This window comes from Pezoporus occidentalis, unplaced genomic scaffold (assembly GCF_034315485.1).
Source record: "Pezoporus occidentalis ecotype Australia unplaced genomic scaffold, CSIRO_AGI_Poc_V1 ctg224, whole genome shotgun sequence".
NCBI lineage: Eukaryota > Metazoa > Chordata > Aves > Psittaciformes > Psittacidae > Pezoporus > Pezoporus occidentalis.
This window is the reverse complement of record NW_026914117.1, coordinates 467,916-487,137: the sequence shown is the minus strand read 5'-3', so window position 1 is coordinate 487,137 and position 19,222 is coordinate 467,916. Positions and strand designations below refer to the sequence as shown.

Sequence of the window (19,222 nt, the reverse complement as noted above, 5' to 3'; positions counted from 1 at the left end):
ATGCACACATGTATGTACGTGGTTCTGAAGGCTGTGCACATGTGTATGTGAGGATGACTTAAAGTGGTTCCCAAGTTTGCCTAATACAAGTAACATGTAAGAAATCATAGGGATCAGTTTGAATCACTTAGTGTCTTTGGAAACGTACAGAGCATATTTGATACCTCTCTAGGAAAGGGACAGAGTACTTCTGGATTGCACCTTACTTCGTCATTTTAGAATATCTTGTAATCCAAGCACCTTATTTATTGATTTTTACATTTATACATGCATTTACAGTACACTGTTTTCATGTTTGTGTGTGTGTGCACATTCTGTGAGGTATCTTAAATAAATGATCACTCCTTCAGCCATGGTTTCATGATACAGTGATCATTCTTGAAGTATCTGTGCCCCTTCTTCCTTTAATTCTGCCCTGCTGAGTCATGAAGCAAGGGTGCAGTCCTCATCCGGATTTAAAAATAAATGGGGCAGAGACAGGAATGAATTAGGAACATCTTAAATCAAGAGTGCAACCTAGCATTTTGTATTGTGAGACAAGAATTTTAGTGTTATGATTGCCATCAGTACACACTCATTTCTTTGGAGATGCTTATTCAGCAAGATTGGAGCCCAAATCAAAGTATAACTTCATATTCTGAACTGCACTACAGGCTTTGACTTCAAGATTTTTCTATGTGCTATTATAGTTAATGCAGGTTAAGCATGTGCCTAAAGCTAAACAAATACATTATTCACCACATGTGAACATTTTAGTAAAAAGCACACGCAACATTTTGGATAATGCTGAAAAACTGCTGTATTTTCTAACGAAAAGGATCAGTGTTGCTAAACAATCAACTAGCAGTAAACAAAACTCATCAGTGAAATCTTGGCTTGTAGGAAGGGGCATGTGACATATTATTCTGCAGTCAGTTTCTGTTAAGGGAAATGTTAATTACTGGTTGATCTGAAAGTGCTTTAAAGCAGATACAAATTGAAAAAGCTAAGAACTCATATAATGCTTGTACCCTCAAATCATTTTGCAAATATTAACAATTTTTTTTAAACCTCGCTGAAAAGGAATTATTTGTAAAATTTATTCCATCCCAGGACTCTATTGAATATTATTACTACTATTAGCCTTCTACAATTTCTAAAGAAGGAATCAAAAACATTAGCTATTTTACCTCCTGCACAGTATCTCTCAATGTATTTCTTAGGGGGGGTTACAGTTTCAGAAGTTTCCATTTTTCCACTTTACTGCCTGAGCTGATTTCATTTCAGTACTTCTACTTAAGTGAGGAACAGTTTGTTAGGGGAGAGGAGAAGGCAGAAAAAAACCACCTGTATCACTAATAGAAATTACAAGCATCATTTAATATATTAAAAACTATAAACAAACCAGAGGTGACAAGTCCCTGATGTGAGAGGAAATAGGGGAGGGAAAACAGTATGGAGGAAAGAGAGCAGAGAGATGGCAGCCTGAGGGTGTTCTCCTTTCATTTCAGGTGTTTCTCTGGGAGGAAGGGAGAGGAGGGAAGGAACAGGAGGTGTATTTCTGGTTATGGAAGAAAAGAAAGACATGGGGGCTACCATATAACAGGGAAGGGGGGGTAGCTGAGGAAAGTACAGCTAAAGATAATGAGAAGACTGGCAAGAAAAACAGGGAAGGATGAAAACAACATCGAAAGGTCAAGTGAACATGATACTGAGAAAGACACAACAAGAAAAGCTAAGAAAAGGAAGGATTTGCAGGTATAGACAGGCTAAGAAAAATAAGAGGGCAGAAGAAAATTGCGTCAACATACAAAGTCAGTTCCAAGGAAGTAAGGGAAGTAAGGGACAGGAGGAGCCTTCACAGTAAAACACAGGGTCATACTTAAGGCAAGAAGCTGGGGAAGACATCAGAGCAATGGAAGTTCTGTGGAGGCACTGAATACAGCAGGCAGTTGCAGACATCTTGCCATGCAGAAGTATGTCAACTGTTCAGTCTATTTCTTCTCCCCCTGCGCTGCCACCGACGCCCCCCCCCCCGCCGACTGTAATATATTGGTTATATTGGTACTGTAACTTTCATCCATCTGACAGTTCATAGAGAGACTTCCCATTAGTGAAAATTGGAATCTTGTATGGGTTGGGACAGATTAAAGACACTTGAAAGCTTCAGATGTTCCTGAAACCAAATAGGATGTTTTTCTCTCAGTTAGGGGACAGGGGTCTGATCAGTGAGTGAAAGGAATCATACTTGTTTTCCTGTAAGCATCAGAAGAACTGGTTTTTGAAAAGGAAGAAAAGTAGCACCTAACAGAGGGGAATGTCATAATTAGATAAATGCAGAAATATTAGCTTTTTATATTTTCTCTATGCCAATTAACTTACTGATTTGGGTGAAAGCTTAGAAATTATTTGTGTATCCTATCACATAGTATGGAAAACCAAACTATTAATGCAGTAAAATACCAATGCCTATGTTAGCAGCAACTAGAAATGGCTCTGATTTTAGGAACTCTATAAACTGCCAGGCTTGACACTACAGCCACTTCTCATGGGACATGTTCCCTGACTAGGCCTAGGTTACAAGATATAATAGTGGCAACCAGCAGGTGGGAGAACCTCTGTTGTAACTGCAACTATTTGAGGTTGTTGGGAGTTTGCTGATAATTCTAACTTTGCTTTACTGGTAAGAGCTACTCATCTGCCCTGGAAAACGTTACACAACACAGATGGGACAGGTTTACCAGAGCACGAGCATTGGGATTTGCTCTCTTGTCCAGAAGGAGTTTGGTGACACGATAGTGGCCACAGTGTGCAGCCACGTGGAGGGCAGTCAGGTAATCCAGTGTGACATCGTCCACAGGAGCTTTGTGCTGCAAGAGGTGTTTGACGCACTCCACATGGTCCCCCTGGGCTGCCATGTGAAGGGGAGAGAGTCCATTCTGTGGCAAAAGAAAACAGAACAGTAACTTCCAGTAACTCTCACTTAGATTGTGGCACATATTAGAAGGATGCCATTATGAGTTTGCAGAATCCCCCTCTCACCAAACCAGAGACACATCTCAACAGACTGGAAGAAAAGCTGAAAAAAAAAAAAAAAAAGCTATAGCCACCCTTTCATTCCAGTAAATACAGAGAAATTTAGAGGAACCTAATATAATTAACTAAAAATCTGAATTTAATCAAAGCAGAAGAATCTAAGGGCCTTGCCTCATGATTTAATAAAACATACCTTGACCTTTAAAGACAGTTTTGGGGATACTCATTTTAACACTAAGACACAGATTCCATGCTAATTAGAGGAAAAGGTCCTACTTACCCATCATGTTTACTAAGGAGCTTTTTCTTTTTTTTTCCTTCAAGTGCACAATGAAAAAATTAATTATATTGAAAAACCCAATCCCTGAACTGCTGGGAAATGATACTTTCAACCACCACCATAGTTGGACCTTTTATTCAAACCATAACACTTGAAGGGCAGTGGAAGCAGAACCTTTGTAGCCCTGTCTGGCTTTAATACATCTTTTTGTAAATATGGAAGTCCGTGGAAGGTAAACAATTAAAAGGTAAGAGAATTGTTGCTACTAATATGTAAAAATAGTTTTAGTATTTGTATATTTATCTGTCTCCAGTTTGTAACCATCTGTTTGAGTTGGAGGAAGTTGCATTTAAATCTAATTTCATTGGACATGCAATAAGGTACATAAAAATTACTGCACACCTAAAGATAGATTGTAACATATAGACTTGAACAGATAACTGACTTGGTGTGCTCAAACTGACTCTTTGAGCACAAACTCAAACACTGATTCAAACAGGTATGCTCACTTCGAAGGAGAGAATTATTCACTAGTGCAGTTCTGCTCTGCTCAGTCCTCAACACAGTGGGGAGGTCCAGATGCTGCCACAGCAATGCTGGTAGTTTGTCCTCACCAGCAACATCTGCCTTTGAATAGCAACATCTGGGAATCCTGCCTAGAGAGTGCACAATATATGTGGCACGGTCTGTTCTTCTGAGCCTCACTGCCTCTTAGTGAGGTGAGGGTGCTGACACATGAAATTCACCTTCTCCCACCAAAGGAATCAGTGAAACGATGAAGAATCTTTCCCTTACAATTCCTATCTCCCTGTGGACCCCTCCTCCATAAACAGATGACGTGGGCTAGTTGGTGCTATTAAGGATGAATAGCTTGAGCACATCCTTATTTGATAGGCTTGCAACCCAGAAATAACACCTCCTGAAGATTATCAAGAGAACTATCCTGAGGCTCCAATAAGGATAACTATGGATCACAATCCACTAAGTGCCCTTGTTTGAGCAATAGGATGAGGGAGTGGGGTCCAGTAAACAGTACAACAGTCTTTAAAGCGTTATTTAAGTTGTTTAGCCCTCCTGATCTTCCAGGGGACCACAGGCATGTCATTACAATACTCTATTCCACTGGTTTACAACTAATGATAAGAATTGTCTGTCAGGCACTCTGAAGTGCTGCTCAGTGGGGCTCACTCTTACCCTACAAGTATCTTCCACTGATTAGTTTGACTAAAGTGACAGCATTTGTAGGAAACAATCTTAGACATCTGCTTTTCAGAAACCATTAAGAACATACTAAAATAATTTTCCAACTCTGAAATAGTCCATGAAAACAATTAGGAGAAGCTGCAAGCCAAAGGTCCTAGTTAGCTTAGAGGAAAGATTGGAAATCTATACCAGGAATTGTCCACCAGGAGTGACTGACCTGCCTTTCTCATCTAAGAAAGCTCTTAAGAGGCAATAAAAGCAAAGCGCTTGCTGTAGCACTGTATACCATGTGTTTAGTATGATGTTACAGAGAGGGGCAAAGAAGTGTATAATGTTTCATGTATTTGGAAATTATGTAACAAAACCTTAATCTGGATCATTCTACCCATTAATACATTTCCTTTGGGAGAATAGGAATGTTCCTGTCATCTTCCTTGTCCTTTCAGTGACATTAAAAATGCTGTGGAAAGTTACATAGACCTGTTAACATATTCTAGCAAGACGCACACCTTGGTCCGTGCAAGCAGTGGGGCACCACGTTCCAGGAGCAGCTCCACAACTTGGTCATGTCCACTTCTTGCAGCACAGTGGAGTGGAGTGAGTCCATCCTTAAAGTAAAAGGAGGGAAAACAAATGAGCACATCCCCAACTGTCCATCCTAGCACTCTGAGGAACACTGTTCCAGGAATGCAGCCCCACAAGCATGTGAAAAAGCTCTTTTTTTTGACTCCTAACTGAAGCTGGCTCCTCAACATGAAGTTTCATCCCTGTTGTTCCTTGCACCAGTAAAAGTCACTCTAAGGTTACAGTTTCAGAGGGAAGCCCTACTATGTGCTGAAATCTCTTACCAAAGAGGATAATGGAAGCATGAATTGCCTCCTCCCCTCCTTCTCCTCTGCATGGCTTTGAGATTGTATTGCCTCTCCCTGGAAAATATATGCTGGGCCAAAGATGCTCCATTAACCAACACTTGTCCTTTTGATTGCATTTGTTGCAGGGATGAAACAAAAAATGTTCATACTAAAAAATTTATTCTAGAATATTTTTATTTCTTTTTTAACAGGCATCAGAACAAAGAAAATTTCAAAACAGAGAAAGAGAAAAACAAACAGAACAAATCCTTTTGTTTCTGAGATTGAGTGGTGAACAAGAAGCTAACAATTCCCTGCTAAAATTGCTCTGAGACCACCAACTCCACAATATTTTTTCCATTGTGGAACACTACCCTATACTGAAAGGCTACTCGGTATGATCACAGCAGTGGTAGCAAAATAAGCGTCAATGAAACATTTTGATTGGAGAGTACATTCTAGGTAATTCTGCCACAGTTTACACTTTACGCAGAAAAACACAACAAAAATAAGGCAAGTAAAATGGTTGCAAAAAAAAATTGTTCTGAATGACAGAAAAAAGAAAATGCTCAAAATACAGAAACCCACATTTTCATCTCCTTAGACCTTGATCTTGGTCAAGCATGTACTCAGAGAAGTCAATACTCATTCATAGAGATAGGTTTATAAAGGTGAAGTAGTAATAGTTTTTAAACACAAGAAAAGCCTTCTCCTTTTGAGACACATTGCCCATGTCAGATGAGGGAGACACTATCATTCTAGAGTGCTTTCTGAAGAATCCAGTAACAGGACAATTAAAAGATGAACATATTGATCAGACTTTATTACTTAGAGGTTAAATAAGTAGCAAAAAAAATGGCCCTAAGTATGAGCTAGTGACCTACATAGCTTCATACACAGATGTACTGTTTGATTTGCTGGAGTTTGGAGGAAGTCTATGTCACTACATTTTTACTTGTACTACTATAATCTTTAAATTAAAAGTAGCTCTAGACTGCACAGTGCCATCACAATTGTAACATCATTCAGGCTATGCAAACCTAACCTTCTGACACTCTGCAAAAGGTAGTTCCAAGAACCAGATCCTCAGTTTCAAAAGCACAGAGCACCTTTCTGAATTGGCAGTGCAACAAAGCTCCTAAAAGTCTGCAGGGAGGACTTCTTCTCTGTTATCTATGTTCCCAGTGAGTTTTCAGAATCACTGAAAGGGCTGGGTGTGCCTTGATTGATACTCACTATCATAAAGGCAAAGTCATCACTAAATCTCATGGAAGCTTTCAATGAAATTCAACAGATGCAAGATCAAATCTGCCAACAGAATTCAAGGTTGCTCAGCACCTGGCCAACTGAGTCAATGAAAGGGAATTTTTTCTGTGCTGAAGCTTCAAAGAGCCCCAAATCAAGTCTTTATATGCACAACTGAGGTCTATTTTCATCTTGCTGCCAGAGGCATTCATAAACATAATTCCTGCTAGCATTCTTAAGGGGAGAATATACCCCAAAATGTATTTCTAGGCAAGATATTTGAGATTTCTGTCCAGTTTCTGACCTTTTGTGCTCTACATTTTTAATCAATGTGGAAGGTTCACTTTCTCTACCTGCATAGTCACTTTCATGTTATTTGATTTAATAGTACAGAAATAGAAAGGAAGAATTGTGTGAACCCTTCAGAAAAACAGGACAAATCCCCAAAGGAAGAAATCAGAATTAAAGCACAAGGCAAAAAGCACATTCACAAGGAAGACCTCCACAAGGAAGTCTAGCTACAATAGAAATAAGAACTATATCATTAGAAATCATAATTTCTCCTCTGTCCTTACAATTCTCTCTAAAACAAGAGACAAAAAATTGCTGTGTATCCTATTCTATCCTTTCATAGCTTTTATAAATGCATCATCATTTACTGTCTGTGCACTTCTCAGCAGGAGCATGAAGCAAAATGCCATGCAGCTTTCCATATAGCCCTCTTCTTTTCCCTCTTTCTGCCCTGGGGAAAATATTTCTATATTTAATAGTCTAGATTTGATTTTTGCTCATATATTTTCTTCAAAGATGAGACAAATTGCAAAGACAGAGCTGTTGTAGTAGAAGGATTAGTACATAACACAATGAGCACAAACTGACATTAGCCACTATTAGGAGACACACTGGTGTACCAAGTAAGTCCTCTTCTGCACTGTTATCCACCTGCAATGAACCTCAGTGCTCTGAAATCTATTGAAGGAATTTGCCTATGCACTTCTTTAATCATTCCATGGCTAACTGGTACATCACAAAAATTGAAGAACACATACTGAACAAAATATCAAACGCATCATTTGACAGGACGTACAACACCAGGCCAAAGAGACGCAGACTTGGAAGCACAGATAATTGATATTCCATAAACACAAAGGCTGCCATGCTGGGAGAAAAGGAATTCAGCAATTTTCTATTTTAAGAAGCCCAATATTTATCTCCTCAGCCCAAGGAGTACATAATGGAGATAAATGGAATTAAATGTTTTCATCTGGCAAATGACATCCTGCACTGGGTGTTCTGTCTTGCACATGTGGTACTCTGCTGGTTCATGCTTTGCAATGTAACCAGTGGCTGGATGACTGTTAGATATGACACTACAACCCCCTCTGTGTGTGTGGAAGCCACCAAATACCATCTCTCATAATTTCCTCTTAAATGGCTTTCAAAATAGAAGGTAATTTTTTTTCCTTGAAAATCAATCCCTGGTAATATTTTAATCAAAGATAAATGAAGATAGATGACTGGGTATTTTCACAGTGATTAAAATACTTTACTTCAGCTTTCCAGAGAGACTGAGATAATAAGCTATGCTTACAAGAGATTCTTAATGGGAAATCATGTGGGCAGCATCTCAGTAGAGGGGCAGCTGCACACACTGGTGCTTATTCGAATGAAGGCCGATAGCACATGAACATCAAAGCCCAAATTATCAAAGAATTCTTCTAAACTGCAGCCACATATTCTCATTTTTGTAAGGGTAAACAAACTGTTAGTATTCTGTATGTTGGACATGCAAAATTGTCTGAACTGTCTCCACAAATAAAGGCCTTTTCTTTCCTTCATTTTTCATTACTACTAAATCTCTTCTCTTTAAAAATGAACAAGGCAAGGCTCCCTCTTGCTCAAAGCTCTCAGAGTCTTGGCAGAATTAAACACGCTTTAAAGCATTCCTCCAGGTCTGCCATCCAAAGTACAAATTTAAAACACAGCAAAAAATATATCACATATTTGCTTAAGTCTGAAGATACTAACTTAAATCATTCTAAATAACTATCTATATAGCTTGCTTAGATATTCTGCACATCTTTTCCTTCTTCCTTGTAAACTTTGTATGAATTCACTACATTTTTAATAGCAAATATCTTCATTGTGATTAGGTATTTAGGACATTGCTTTAGAAATGGCAAGAACTGCAAATGAAATATTAGTGCTCTGTGCATGCATATAGACTCAGAGAAAATGTCACAGCAGCATTACTGCCGAAAAAAAAAATACTGTAAATGTAGCACAGTGCCAAGTGAGGATTAGGATCCTGCTACAATGGCTTTAAGGCAGGAAACTCACTGCTATGTGGAAAGAGCAGAGTGCCGTGCCTGTTTTGTTAGGATGCTTACATACAAAAGGAGACATGATTACAAACAAATCTCAGGAGGTTCCCAGAATGAGTGTTAAGGGACATTCACTTCAGCACATTCACCAGAAAAAAAACAACTCCACCAACACCAAAACGAAAAAAAAAAAAAATCTGAGTTCCACACCCCCACCCCCACCCCAACTCCTTCCTTTTCCCATCTCTATGACCAACCTTCTACTTCTTTCAGCTCCAGCTGAGCTGAAAGCTGAGCTCCTTTCTTTTTCATGGCCCTTCTCCAACCCAACTGGCACAGCAGACTTTGTTCCCACCATTACCCACCACTACTACCCTCTCCAGCTCCAGCTGCCACACTCCAGGCACACAATATGTGTACTTTCCCCACACAATAAGCTTTCATTCCAAGACTAGATGCTCTGTTTCATTCTAGGGATTTTTTTACAACTGTAAATATTCTGGACAAGAACCTGTGAGAGGAGCCTAAAGAGAAGTCCCAGAGCAAGAAAAATTTCATTTCAATGTTTGCAAGAGTCAATAGAAAGAACACAAAATTTGTGACAACTTCAGCATCTGAGACAGGTGAACATGCTCCTCACCCCCTTCTAAGCGTGTTTGCATAGACCACAAAAGTGGAAATACCAGTAAGGTAGCAAAGGCCTGTGAATACACTGTATTTCAAAAGTAAAAAATCATGCAAATCTGAAAAAGCCTCACATTCTTGTTTTGTTGTGTTTTTTTTCCTATACAATTTATATAGAGAAATGATAAAAATACAGATATTACAAAAACTGCATTCAAAAAGAATACACCTAAATAGTAACATTTCAATGCCCTTTCAATTACCCTTAAATAGTAACATTTCAATGTCCTGCAAACCCTTACTGTTACTACTCTACTATATACTTTATTTTTTTTAACAGAAACATCTATATTTTGGCCATGCTAAAACTGCTCTGCCTTAAATGCTTAAAATAATTCTCCCTGTAATAATCCTTATAATGGTTCTGGAAGGCTGTAAATCCTTTCCTCCTCTCAAAGTGAGAGTTGGTAATTGCCACGTTTCTCTTGACCACATCACCTACATTTAATCATAAATTGAGCTTTCCACCATCTTTTGGAGATGTTGCTTTAAAGAACAAGTTCCTGATTCCTGACCACAGCCTGTGGCTAAATATAACTGGTGTAGATATGGAGTTTCCATTTTTGCTGTAGATACAGCATAAAAGAGAAATGAAATTTCACATTTAAAAAGCTTATCTAGTAGTTAGTTGAGGAAAATGGTAAAAATTGCCAAAAAAAAAGGAATTAAATATTATTTTAAAATAAGTGCAGCAAGCAGATTTAGTAGCAAGTCTACATCTTCACGCTCTACTGAGAAATGCAATAAAATTTCAGCAAATACAGAAAAAATAAAAATACGTAATTCCTGCAATAAGCAGGGCTTTCCTTTGACATGCAACATTAACTATGGAGCAGTAGGACACATGCATAACTCCCTCTCTTTGAAGAGGGAGTAATTTTAAAATTTTTATCTTTCTTTTTTTTTTGACAACATGGGCTCCTGATGGATCATTCCAATGGAACACTTCCAAACACAGAAGGATTTCACAGATCAGTTCAGCAAAACTGAGGCTCATCTAAAATCTGTTGAAATAAGGTTTTGCATCTTAATTTATGCATCATCAGATGGCATGTGATGAAGCAAGTTAAAATTAAGCTGAATGAAAGCAATGAGTACTTTTTTAACCACAGAGCTTATTTTGATTTGGCAATGGAGACCAAGAATAAAAGCACAAGCTATCCGACAATGAAAGATCCCAGTAGTATATTTAATTCCACCCTTTTCTGTTTTTACTGGAATAATGCAGGTGTTCCTCAGAAGAAATGAAAAAGCGAGTATGGAAAGGCGAGCGTGTTAGTACCGAGATGGAGGAGGCCTGCAACATACAAAACACAAGTATGCATGGCATGCAACACCCAACCTACCTCTTCCATACCCTACATACTCACAGCCATAGCAAAGCACACAAAGCATGCGGACAAAGCCAAGGGAAAAGAAAAAGACACTGAGACGGTATAAACAGCTGGCATGAAGACAAGATCACGCCACAGAGATGCTGACGGCAAAACCAAAGCTCTGGAATCTTCCCCCCTGTCAAGTACAGACAGACAATCACCACCATATGCCTTTGAGCAGGAAGAAGGCATAGGATGAAAGCAAGAGGAAGCTGCTGAGTCTGTTTAAACTGGGATATGTATGTGCTTTAGGATACCTTCACGGGTTTTCACTGTTTTCTTTGTGCTGATAGTTTTTGAGCTGATGTAGCAGCTGATAAAGGGCAGGAAGCCAAGACAATGAGAAAACTGTAAAATTAGCACCATCCACCTAAACTGGGCAAATTCCTATTCTTCCAGTTTCATTCACAACTGCACACCAATCTTTGCGGGTAAGCGGGGAAGGGAATACACCTTGACCTCTCAAAATCCAACACGTCCTTTATAATCACCTGTGCCAGCTTGTCTGAAGCAAGTAACTAAATACTGAACAGGAAATAAGTGAATTCAATACTCTCATTCCACAGGCCAAATGGGCCATTCCTGTATGACTGCTCTGCTTACGAGTATGCGGAATACCCTGAATGTTACTACCCTTTCAAGCCTCTTTACCGTAAGCTTTTAGGCACCTATTGTGAAAAATTTGACCAGGGATGATTTGTTGCACACCTTCATGAGAAGCAGAACTTAGCATCATCTTTTCAGTTTTAAATAGGCAGAACTTTGTAGTTTAAAATAAAAAAAAATAAATAAATTAAAAGACAAGAGAGACGTCATTTCATAAATAAGCAGAAATCAAAATCATAATCACATACAGAGTTCCACAATAATCACAACTGTCTTCCTATCTTATCAAGCAACAAATGGCTGGTGTAATTAATATCAAAGTGACTGCAGAGGCTGAATCAACCAGAAAGGTAGTTGACTGCAATATCCTCTACCTTTCTACTTTGTTAAACAAAACCTCTTACATCCAGCTCTAAACTCTCTGTTCTAAAATACTCTCTATTACTTGGAGACACAATTTTGCAGATCAGTAATTAAAGAACAGCAGCTTGCAAGAACAAGTCTTGTTTAGTTCAGTCCACATAACTGACTCCAATACCCCATTTGAAATAATTAACTCTGCCCATATAAATTGATGGCTTTTTCTTTTGTCCTGGTTGATTGCGAAATCATCCATAAATAGAGAACACAGTATCAATGTGGCACTTCAACAAGACAGCTGGAAGAGTCACCTCATTCTCTGCAGTCAGTTAGTTAGAAGAGGCGAGTGGCTGCTGGCACAGAGCAGGTTACTTGTTCCCACTCTTCAATATTGACTCTTCAATAAAGAGTGACTGGCAGCCCACTACAGCAGTTTTCATAAGGCATGCTATGACTGACACACATATTGAGGAGTCTGGGGGATGAAAGGCTTAGCTGAGTGCAGTCCTTCCACTTCCCACTGCTGTGCAGCACACATGTTCTCATGTCACCTGAAGCTCGACCCATCAACAGGCTTATTTCCTCAGAATGATCAGTTTCATCACATTTTTACTTCTATCATGTAGGTACATTATACAGAGACTAAAACAAATAGTATTTCTGTCTCCTGTTGCCACCAATGTCTGTCATTCCTTAGGCAGAAAGCAGTCTACACAAAACAAATAATCTGAAAATTAAAGGTAGGATTCCAAATTAAAAGAAAAAAAAAATCTTTATAAATTATTTTTTGGAGTGGCAATTTATATTTTGTTCATGTTTCAACTTGATCCGCTTGTGAGGATCAATTTTTAACATTTCTGGAGCTGTGTTAAGCTGAACTTTTGGGGTTTGAGTCATTTATAACAGTCACATCTAAAGTCTCACTTTCAGAACAGAGAACAAGACACAATTACTGAGGTTGAATTCCTAGCAATGAATTGTCGTGTTCCCAGTCTCTGGCTTAAAAAACAACAATGAAAAAAAAAGGAAAAAAAAAAATCCCACCAAGCAAATAATCCCAATCCATTCCCAAAAAGGGACAAAATCATATTCAGGGAATAGAAAGACTCACCCTGGTTTTGGCATCGATCTGCCCTCCACGATCCAACAAGAGTTTCACCATGTTTGTGTTTCCCCTTTTAGAAGCCACATGTAGTGGGGTGATTCCATTCTACACCATGAAAAGAACAAACAATGAGCAGGATGAATTTGAAGGCATATAATGGTGGTGAATTTGTGTTCAGATCACAGAAGATGAGACCATCACATTGTAGAGAATAAACAAAAAATATGCATGAGCATCAGAGCTAGGCATACACTACAGAAACTAGAGTTAGTAATTCCTTCCTAAGCAAAATTTGCTTGGGTTTTTTTAATAAACAAAGCAGCACATCTGCCAAAGCAGTGAACATCACAGTCCCAGAGTCAGACAAATAGACAAACATATATCAGAGTTCCAATGAGTCAATATTCACAAAACACTGATGCATTTAAATCATCGCAACATACACAGGGTACACAAATGCGCGACTCCTACATGAAGGAACTTTCCCAGTGTAATGCCAACAGCACAAAGGAGTAGGTCCTGCTTAGGGTGAAAGTCCTCACAAACGTTTGTATGTGAAAATAAAGTAGTACAGTAAATACTTAATATTGAAAAAGCCAATAAATCCTCATCTATTTCTGGAGGACGCCTAACTGACAGAAAAGCTGAAGTGAGTTGGCACATTCTGAGAATATCAGTTTTATGGAGCTAGTCAAAGGAACCTGCTTCCTTCAACTGGGAATACTGGTTGCTACTCAACTCCCAGGGTCCCTGGTGCATTGCACTGAGGCAACCTTAAAGAATTACTGGAAAAAAGAAGACATCTTTTAACACAACAGAACTTCATTACTTTACTGCTCACTTACTCTTGACTCAGAATTATACAAAGAGACACTCCCACTTTCATAGTAAGAAAAGAAAGAAAGAACTCCATACCCTTGCTGTGAAATCAACTGCAGCTCCTCGGTTTAGCAGCAGTGTTGCCACATTGACATTTCCATAGTGCGCAGCTATGTGCAAAGGTGTAAAGCCACTCTACAGAGGGAAAGAGCGCTCATTATAGAAATAATTTTATACAAGACAATTGGCTTCACTAGAACTGGATTTTAAAAGCTGCTGGTAAACAGATAGTGCCAATTTTACCCAGTTCAGCTGTAACATAGCACAGTCTTTCAGGCAGACAATACAGTTCTCACATGAGAGGTTATCAAAAGTGCTTCATTCCCCACATCAGTCTGCTGAATCAGTGGTCAATAAAGTAGTTTTCATCACAGAAATTATATATGAGACATTATTATTATATTAGGCATTATTATATATATTAGCCATTCTTAAAGAAAATAAAGGAAGTTTCCTTATTACAATCTGGAAGCAACATGGGTCTTTTGGGCTGCATCTGTTTACTGGTTTTGGATAAATGACAGCAGAAGTTGTTGGGACTCTTATTTTGCTGCTCTTAGAATTAGAAACATTGACAAGATATTTCCTTCATTATTTTTCTTTTTTTTTTAAAAAAAGCAGCAGTTATTCAGTATGTAAAACAAGAATTTGGTGTACATGAGAAACATGTACATTATAAGAATATAAATAACAGTATAAGAATCTTAATTATTTATACTTGTACACAATTTGGATCTCAAATGATCTGGAGAAGCCTTGCCATCTTTACATCAGAAAAAAACACCATTTACTTACTGCCTCTTGATCACTAGAAGGTGAAACCTGCTCTGGCTACGAGATACAGAATTGCTTGACAACAGAAAAAATATTACTTTTTCAGAAACCAGGATACAGAGCAAGCTTTTAGTCTCATTAGTAATTCAAGTAGAAGGGACCTTGCTTTTGAGGTTTCCCTGAAATCCTATACACTGATTTGATCAGATATTACTGTCTGAGACAGAAATACTTCCAGACTATACTGTATTTTCAACTAGGTTCATTTCTTTCAGCATACAATTCATCATTTTTAACTACTCGTGGAATAAAGAAATGTAGGCACATGTTGCACTCCAAAATCTACTTTATTCCCAAAAGCTATGGCAGCTGGCCAACTATTTTACCCTGATTCCATTTACTTCCCTGTCAGCCCACAGATGATCCTAGTCATTGTAGAGTCACACACTCACTAAATTCATAGTCTATTTGAGGATACTGGGCACAAACTATGATACTACGTTTAGCTATAGATTGAATGTATGTATATTGCATTAATAACTACCTACTTATGGACACATGTCTGCCTGGTGACAAAGGCAAGGTACAGAGAAGGAACTTCCATGGTGGGTGAAGGAGAGGTGCCCCCTTCACATTTATTACCACTGTGAAGAACACGCCCTTGGGCACAGGCCAGACAGAAGCTGTCAGCCTTTCAACTCTTATCACCTGCTGCCTCATGGCACCTGCTCACACAGGTGGGTGCATTCAAATTTCATTCCCTCATCTAACCAAGAAACTCCATTATTTAAAAGTGGGCATTTAAATAATGACCATGTTGTTGGAAAGAATTCTTTTTCCTAAATATGACGATAATCTTTAGGGGACTAATCCCATTTCTGGTCAATCAGACCCCTGATTTTTAGTGGAAGTGCTTGGAGATTTCCAGAATCTGTATGAGAAATGTAGTATCATCTTTGGTAGCTAAACTGTGATTATGTGCTATCCCTTAAAGATTTTTCAAATCTTTATTGAAAATATCTTACTAAGAACAATGGCAAAAGCAAGCATATGCTCTGAACAAGTTTCTTCCTTGGAAGATCTGATTATATTTATTATTGTAAAAGAAGGTAAATGAATATTACCATTATTCTGGCTGAGCCAGACACCTTAATTTAGTTACACTAAAAGAGTTCATTTTCATAATTACTGAAATAGAGCTAGAAAAGCATCTTTGTCCCCTCAGCTCCATTACTTGCTTCACACTTCCTTGAACTCATGTGAATTCTCAAAAGTTTACTTCAATAGTGACAGAAATAAATGCTAAGACAAAGGATGAGTAAAAACAGGTTTGCTGAGCCACATACCTCTATGCATTTAAAAAGAGCCATATCTTCACTTTTAGTGCTAAATAATAAAGAAATACTGCTAGAGAGCAGAGAAGATAATTATAAGTAACAGAAAGAGTAATTAAAAATTTTGGATCTCGGTACCTCAGTTGTCCTATTCACCATCATCTGATGCAGCATGGTTTGGGAAAAAGAGGAACAATATTAAAGACTGGCTGCAAAACGAAGAACAATGTTGCTTTCTGAAACGAGTTATGCTGTTAATTATGGGAAAAGCAATTCAAGCATGCATTAACTTTATACAACCTATGTTCCCATGGGCAACAAACCAGTACCCTATTTAATAGGGAAGCAGTGCTTCCACTTCCTTTCCAGTGTCTTCTGGTTTACGAGAAAGCTGGTTACCAAAAAAAAATGGGAGGAGTAACTAAGAAGCAGAAAAAGTAAGTAGTTTGCAATTGCTGTGTAGCTAAACACCAGTGATACTGGTCAAGCAACTTGTATTTCCCCACAGAAGAAACTACCTTTAACCATTAAGGTGAAGGCAGTCAAGTTTCTTGCCCATCGGCACTTAGCTGCGTGACTACCCTGTTACCTCTAGGGCAGCACCCTGTTACCTTGGACTGCACATCAGCATTATGGTCATTCTGCAGCAAGAGCGCTGCTGACTTGGTGTCATCTTTCCTAGCAGCAATATGCAGAGCAGGTAATCTCACTTTCCCCTTGGTGTCATTTTCCAGAAGGATGGCCACTGCCTGGTTGTGTCCTTGTTGCAGTGCAACAGCGAGAGGAGTGAAACCATCCTGGTAGAGAAGGAAACAAGGTGTGCTCAGTAAGGTGAAGGATGTGCAAGTTCAGTGATTTGCATAGTGCCGTTCACACACAAACATTTGGTAAGCACCTTACCAGCTGTCTTCTACCTCTGCACCACTGTCTCAAGTGAAATGACACTGGAGGCCCAATATTTTAAGCCAGACAGGATTTCAAACATGTCAGAAGCACACTTTTCCACTTCAAAGTAGTCTTTTTTTTTAATCAAGTTCAAGCAAAGGATCATTCTACAGTACCCCTAATTACTTCCTATCTTAAAACAGGTCACAAAATATATTTTTATCAATATTTTTGTAAGGATTACTGAGCACTGAACAAAGTAGATGCAAAAAATATCCAGGGAACCTGTTTCTGAATATCTCACGTCTCTGCAAAAAGAATCGCTTTGGCTGCATTCCCTGCTGTTTCCCATTCTAAGTTATACATGGACTATGAGTCAAGAAAGCCAGGTCATGTTTAGAAATTTAGTCTAATTTGAAGCAGGAAAACATTAAATTATTTGTACTTTTTTTTTTTGGGAAAAACAAAATCAGAAAAATCTCTCTGCTTTTCAGTCATGGTTTCATCTTGGTTTCAAAGTTATTTTCAAATTGTCTTGCTTCTCTACATATGCCCCAAATTGCCAGTGTTTTAAAACACGTCACACAAACACAACTTGCTATTTCACCTCAAGTAATGCCTGCTTTTGTATCTTAGGAACACCTGAAGAGTTGATTATAGCCAGAAAGTGAGAAAACTGGTTTGGATACACTGTAAAAGGCACAGGAACGAGACAGAATTAATTTGGAATAGGAAAATGAAAGATGATAAAATAATAAAAGACAAGTTAGGAAGGAATGAGAGGTAACATATGCTGAAAGAAACATCTGAAGAATTGCCAAAGCAATTTTTCCCTTTAGTAATCTAATAACATTCACTCCCTTTGGTGTAGAACTCTGGGTAGGTGCATTGCAACAGCGATACTACCATGGTTTCTTTCTGTAACAGAGATTACATTCTGTACAGTGAATTAAAAAAGGGTGAACAGATGACAAAACAGCTGAACTGTAAAGATAATTCTGAGATTGGGGCTACATTAGGTGTTGAAATGGCTTAATGCATTTGCCTTTCACCTCTGGGAACATGAGAGCAAATCCTGGATTAGAGACCCTATGAAACTGAGCTCATCCTCACTCTCATTTTGTACGTATACGGATGTAAGTGTGAAAGGAAATGAGATATATCCAAAGGCAGTGCAAATTTCAAAGCTTCAAAGAGATCATCCATTTCATTTGCAACACTTTATCTTCCACCCTTCTTAGACACAACTCTATCTGCATCCCTCTCCTATTGCTTCTAGAAAGGATGACTGACCACAGCTTGGAGAAAGCATTTCATTTCCCCACCTCCCCACACTGAGGACAGCCAGACCTTGATGCTAAACAGAAGGTCCTTCTCCATGTATCTGGTTAGCATCCTTTTATCAGGCTGACATCCCACCTTATTTAATATATCATTTTCTCCATTCTGTTCAGGAGACTAACTGTGCGCAGGTGTGAAAGCAGATAGTGGGTCAGACCATCCTTCTGTAACATTAAAATCACTGAGACCATCACCTCAGCAAGACCTGAAACCAAAACTTACTGAGTTCAGTCATAAGGGAGTAGAGAGCCACTACTTTCCAACCCACAAAAGTGAGAGGTGACCTTTCCAATGGCAGAAGACAGACTTGGACTCAGTTTCAGAGTGGGGGGCATTTGATTTTTTTCTCTCCCCTGTGCCTTTTTTAAAAACTATCGGACTATACTGTGAGCTCCAGTGACATCTGAATGTCTGCATTAGGGACAGTAGAGGCCCCATTAATTATAACAATCTCGGTCCTGCCAACTAATGAATGAATTTGCAGTGCACTTGACCATCACAGCCAGTAAAAGTCACTGGGAGAAAATCTGCAAGCAGGTGACCCCAGGCCTCAGCCATGCCGGGCTCCTGGAGAGCCCCAGTTCCACCTGGCTCCCTCACAAGCAGCGTGTTTCTGCCACATTGCCTGGCAATCACATGGGATTTCATACTTCAGAAAGCTGACATGTAATGTGATCGCCATATATGCATGCCATGAGAGGATTATTTCAGGAGCTGTAGCCAAATGGTACAGTATCCATTGAAAGAAGAGACAGTATAGCAGCTGTTAACGTTAGTGATTCGGTTTAAAAGAAAGGAGAGTGAGCATAAATGGCCCATCATTTTAAATTCATGCATTTCTGAAGGCAATCCAGAATGGGCATGTTTATGTGCAGAATAGGGAAAGTAATAAACGTGAGCAAAAGCTCTGGCAGGAGAGGAACTTTCCTATTACCACTTAACATGGCACATCCATATCCC

General features: G+C 38.8%; 1 protein-coding gene across 28 annotated transcripts in view; it reads right to left on the bottom strand.

Annotated features, from left to right (window-relative positions):
• Positions 1 to 19,222, bottom strand: part of ANK2 (ankyrin 2) — a 367,179-nt gene that overhangs the window by 96,469 nt on the left and 251,488 nt on the right. For 24 of the 28 annotated variants that reach the window (XM_062620856.1, XM_062620858.1, XM_062620853.1 and 21 more), the window contains 6 exons: positions 16,648 to 16,833; positions 16,175 to 16,198; positions 13,965 to 14,063; positions 13,056 to 13,154; positions 5,008 to 5,106; positions 2,721 to 2,918 (listed from right to left, as the gene is read on the bottom strand). In XM_062620856.1, coding sequence (XP_062476840.1) covers positions 2,721 to 2,918; positions 5,008 to 5,106; positions 13,056 to 13,154; positions 13,965 to 14,063; positions 16,175 to 16,198; positions 16,648 to 16,833 — 705 coding nt within the window. The remainder of the gene's footprint in view (positions 1 to 2,720; positions 2,919 to 5,007; positions 5,107 to 13,055; positions 13,155 to 13,964; positions 14,064 to 16,174; positions 16,199 to 16,647; positions 16,834 to 19,222) is intronic. The other 4 variants (XM_062620880.1, XM_062620871.1, XM_062620870.1 and 1 more) reach the window with 1 other exon arrangement.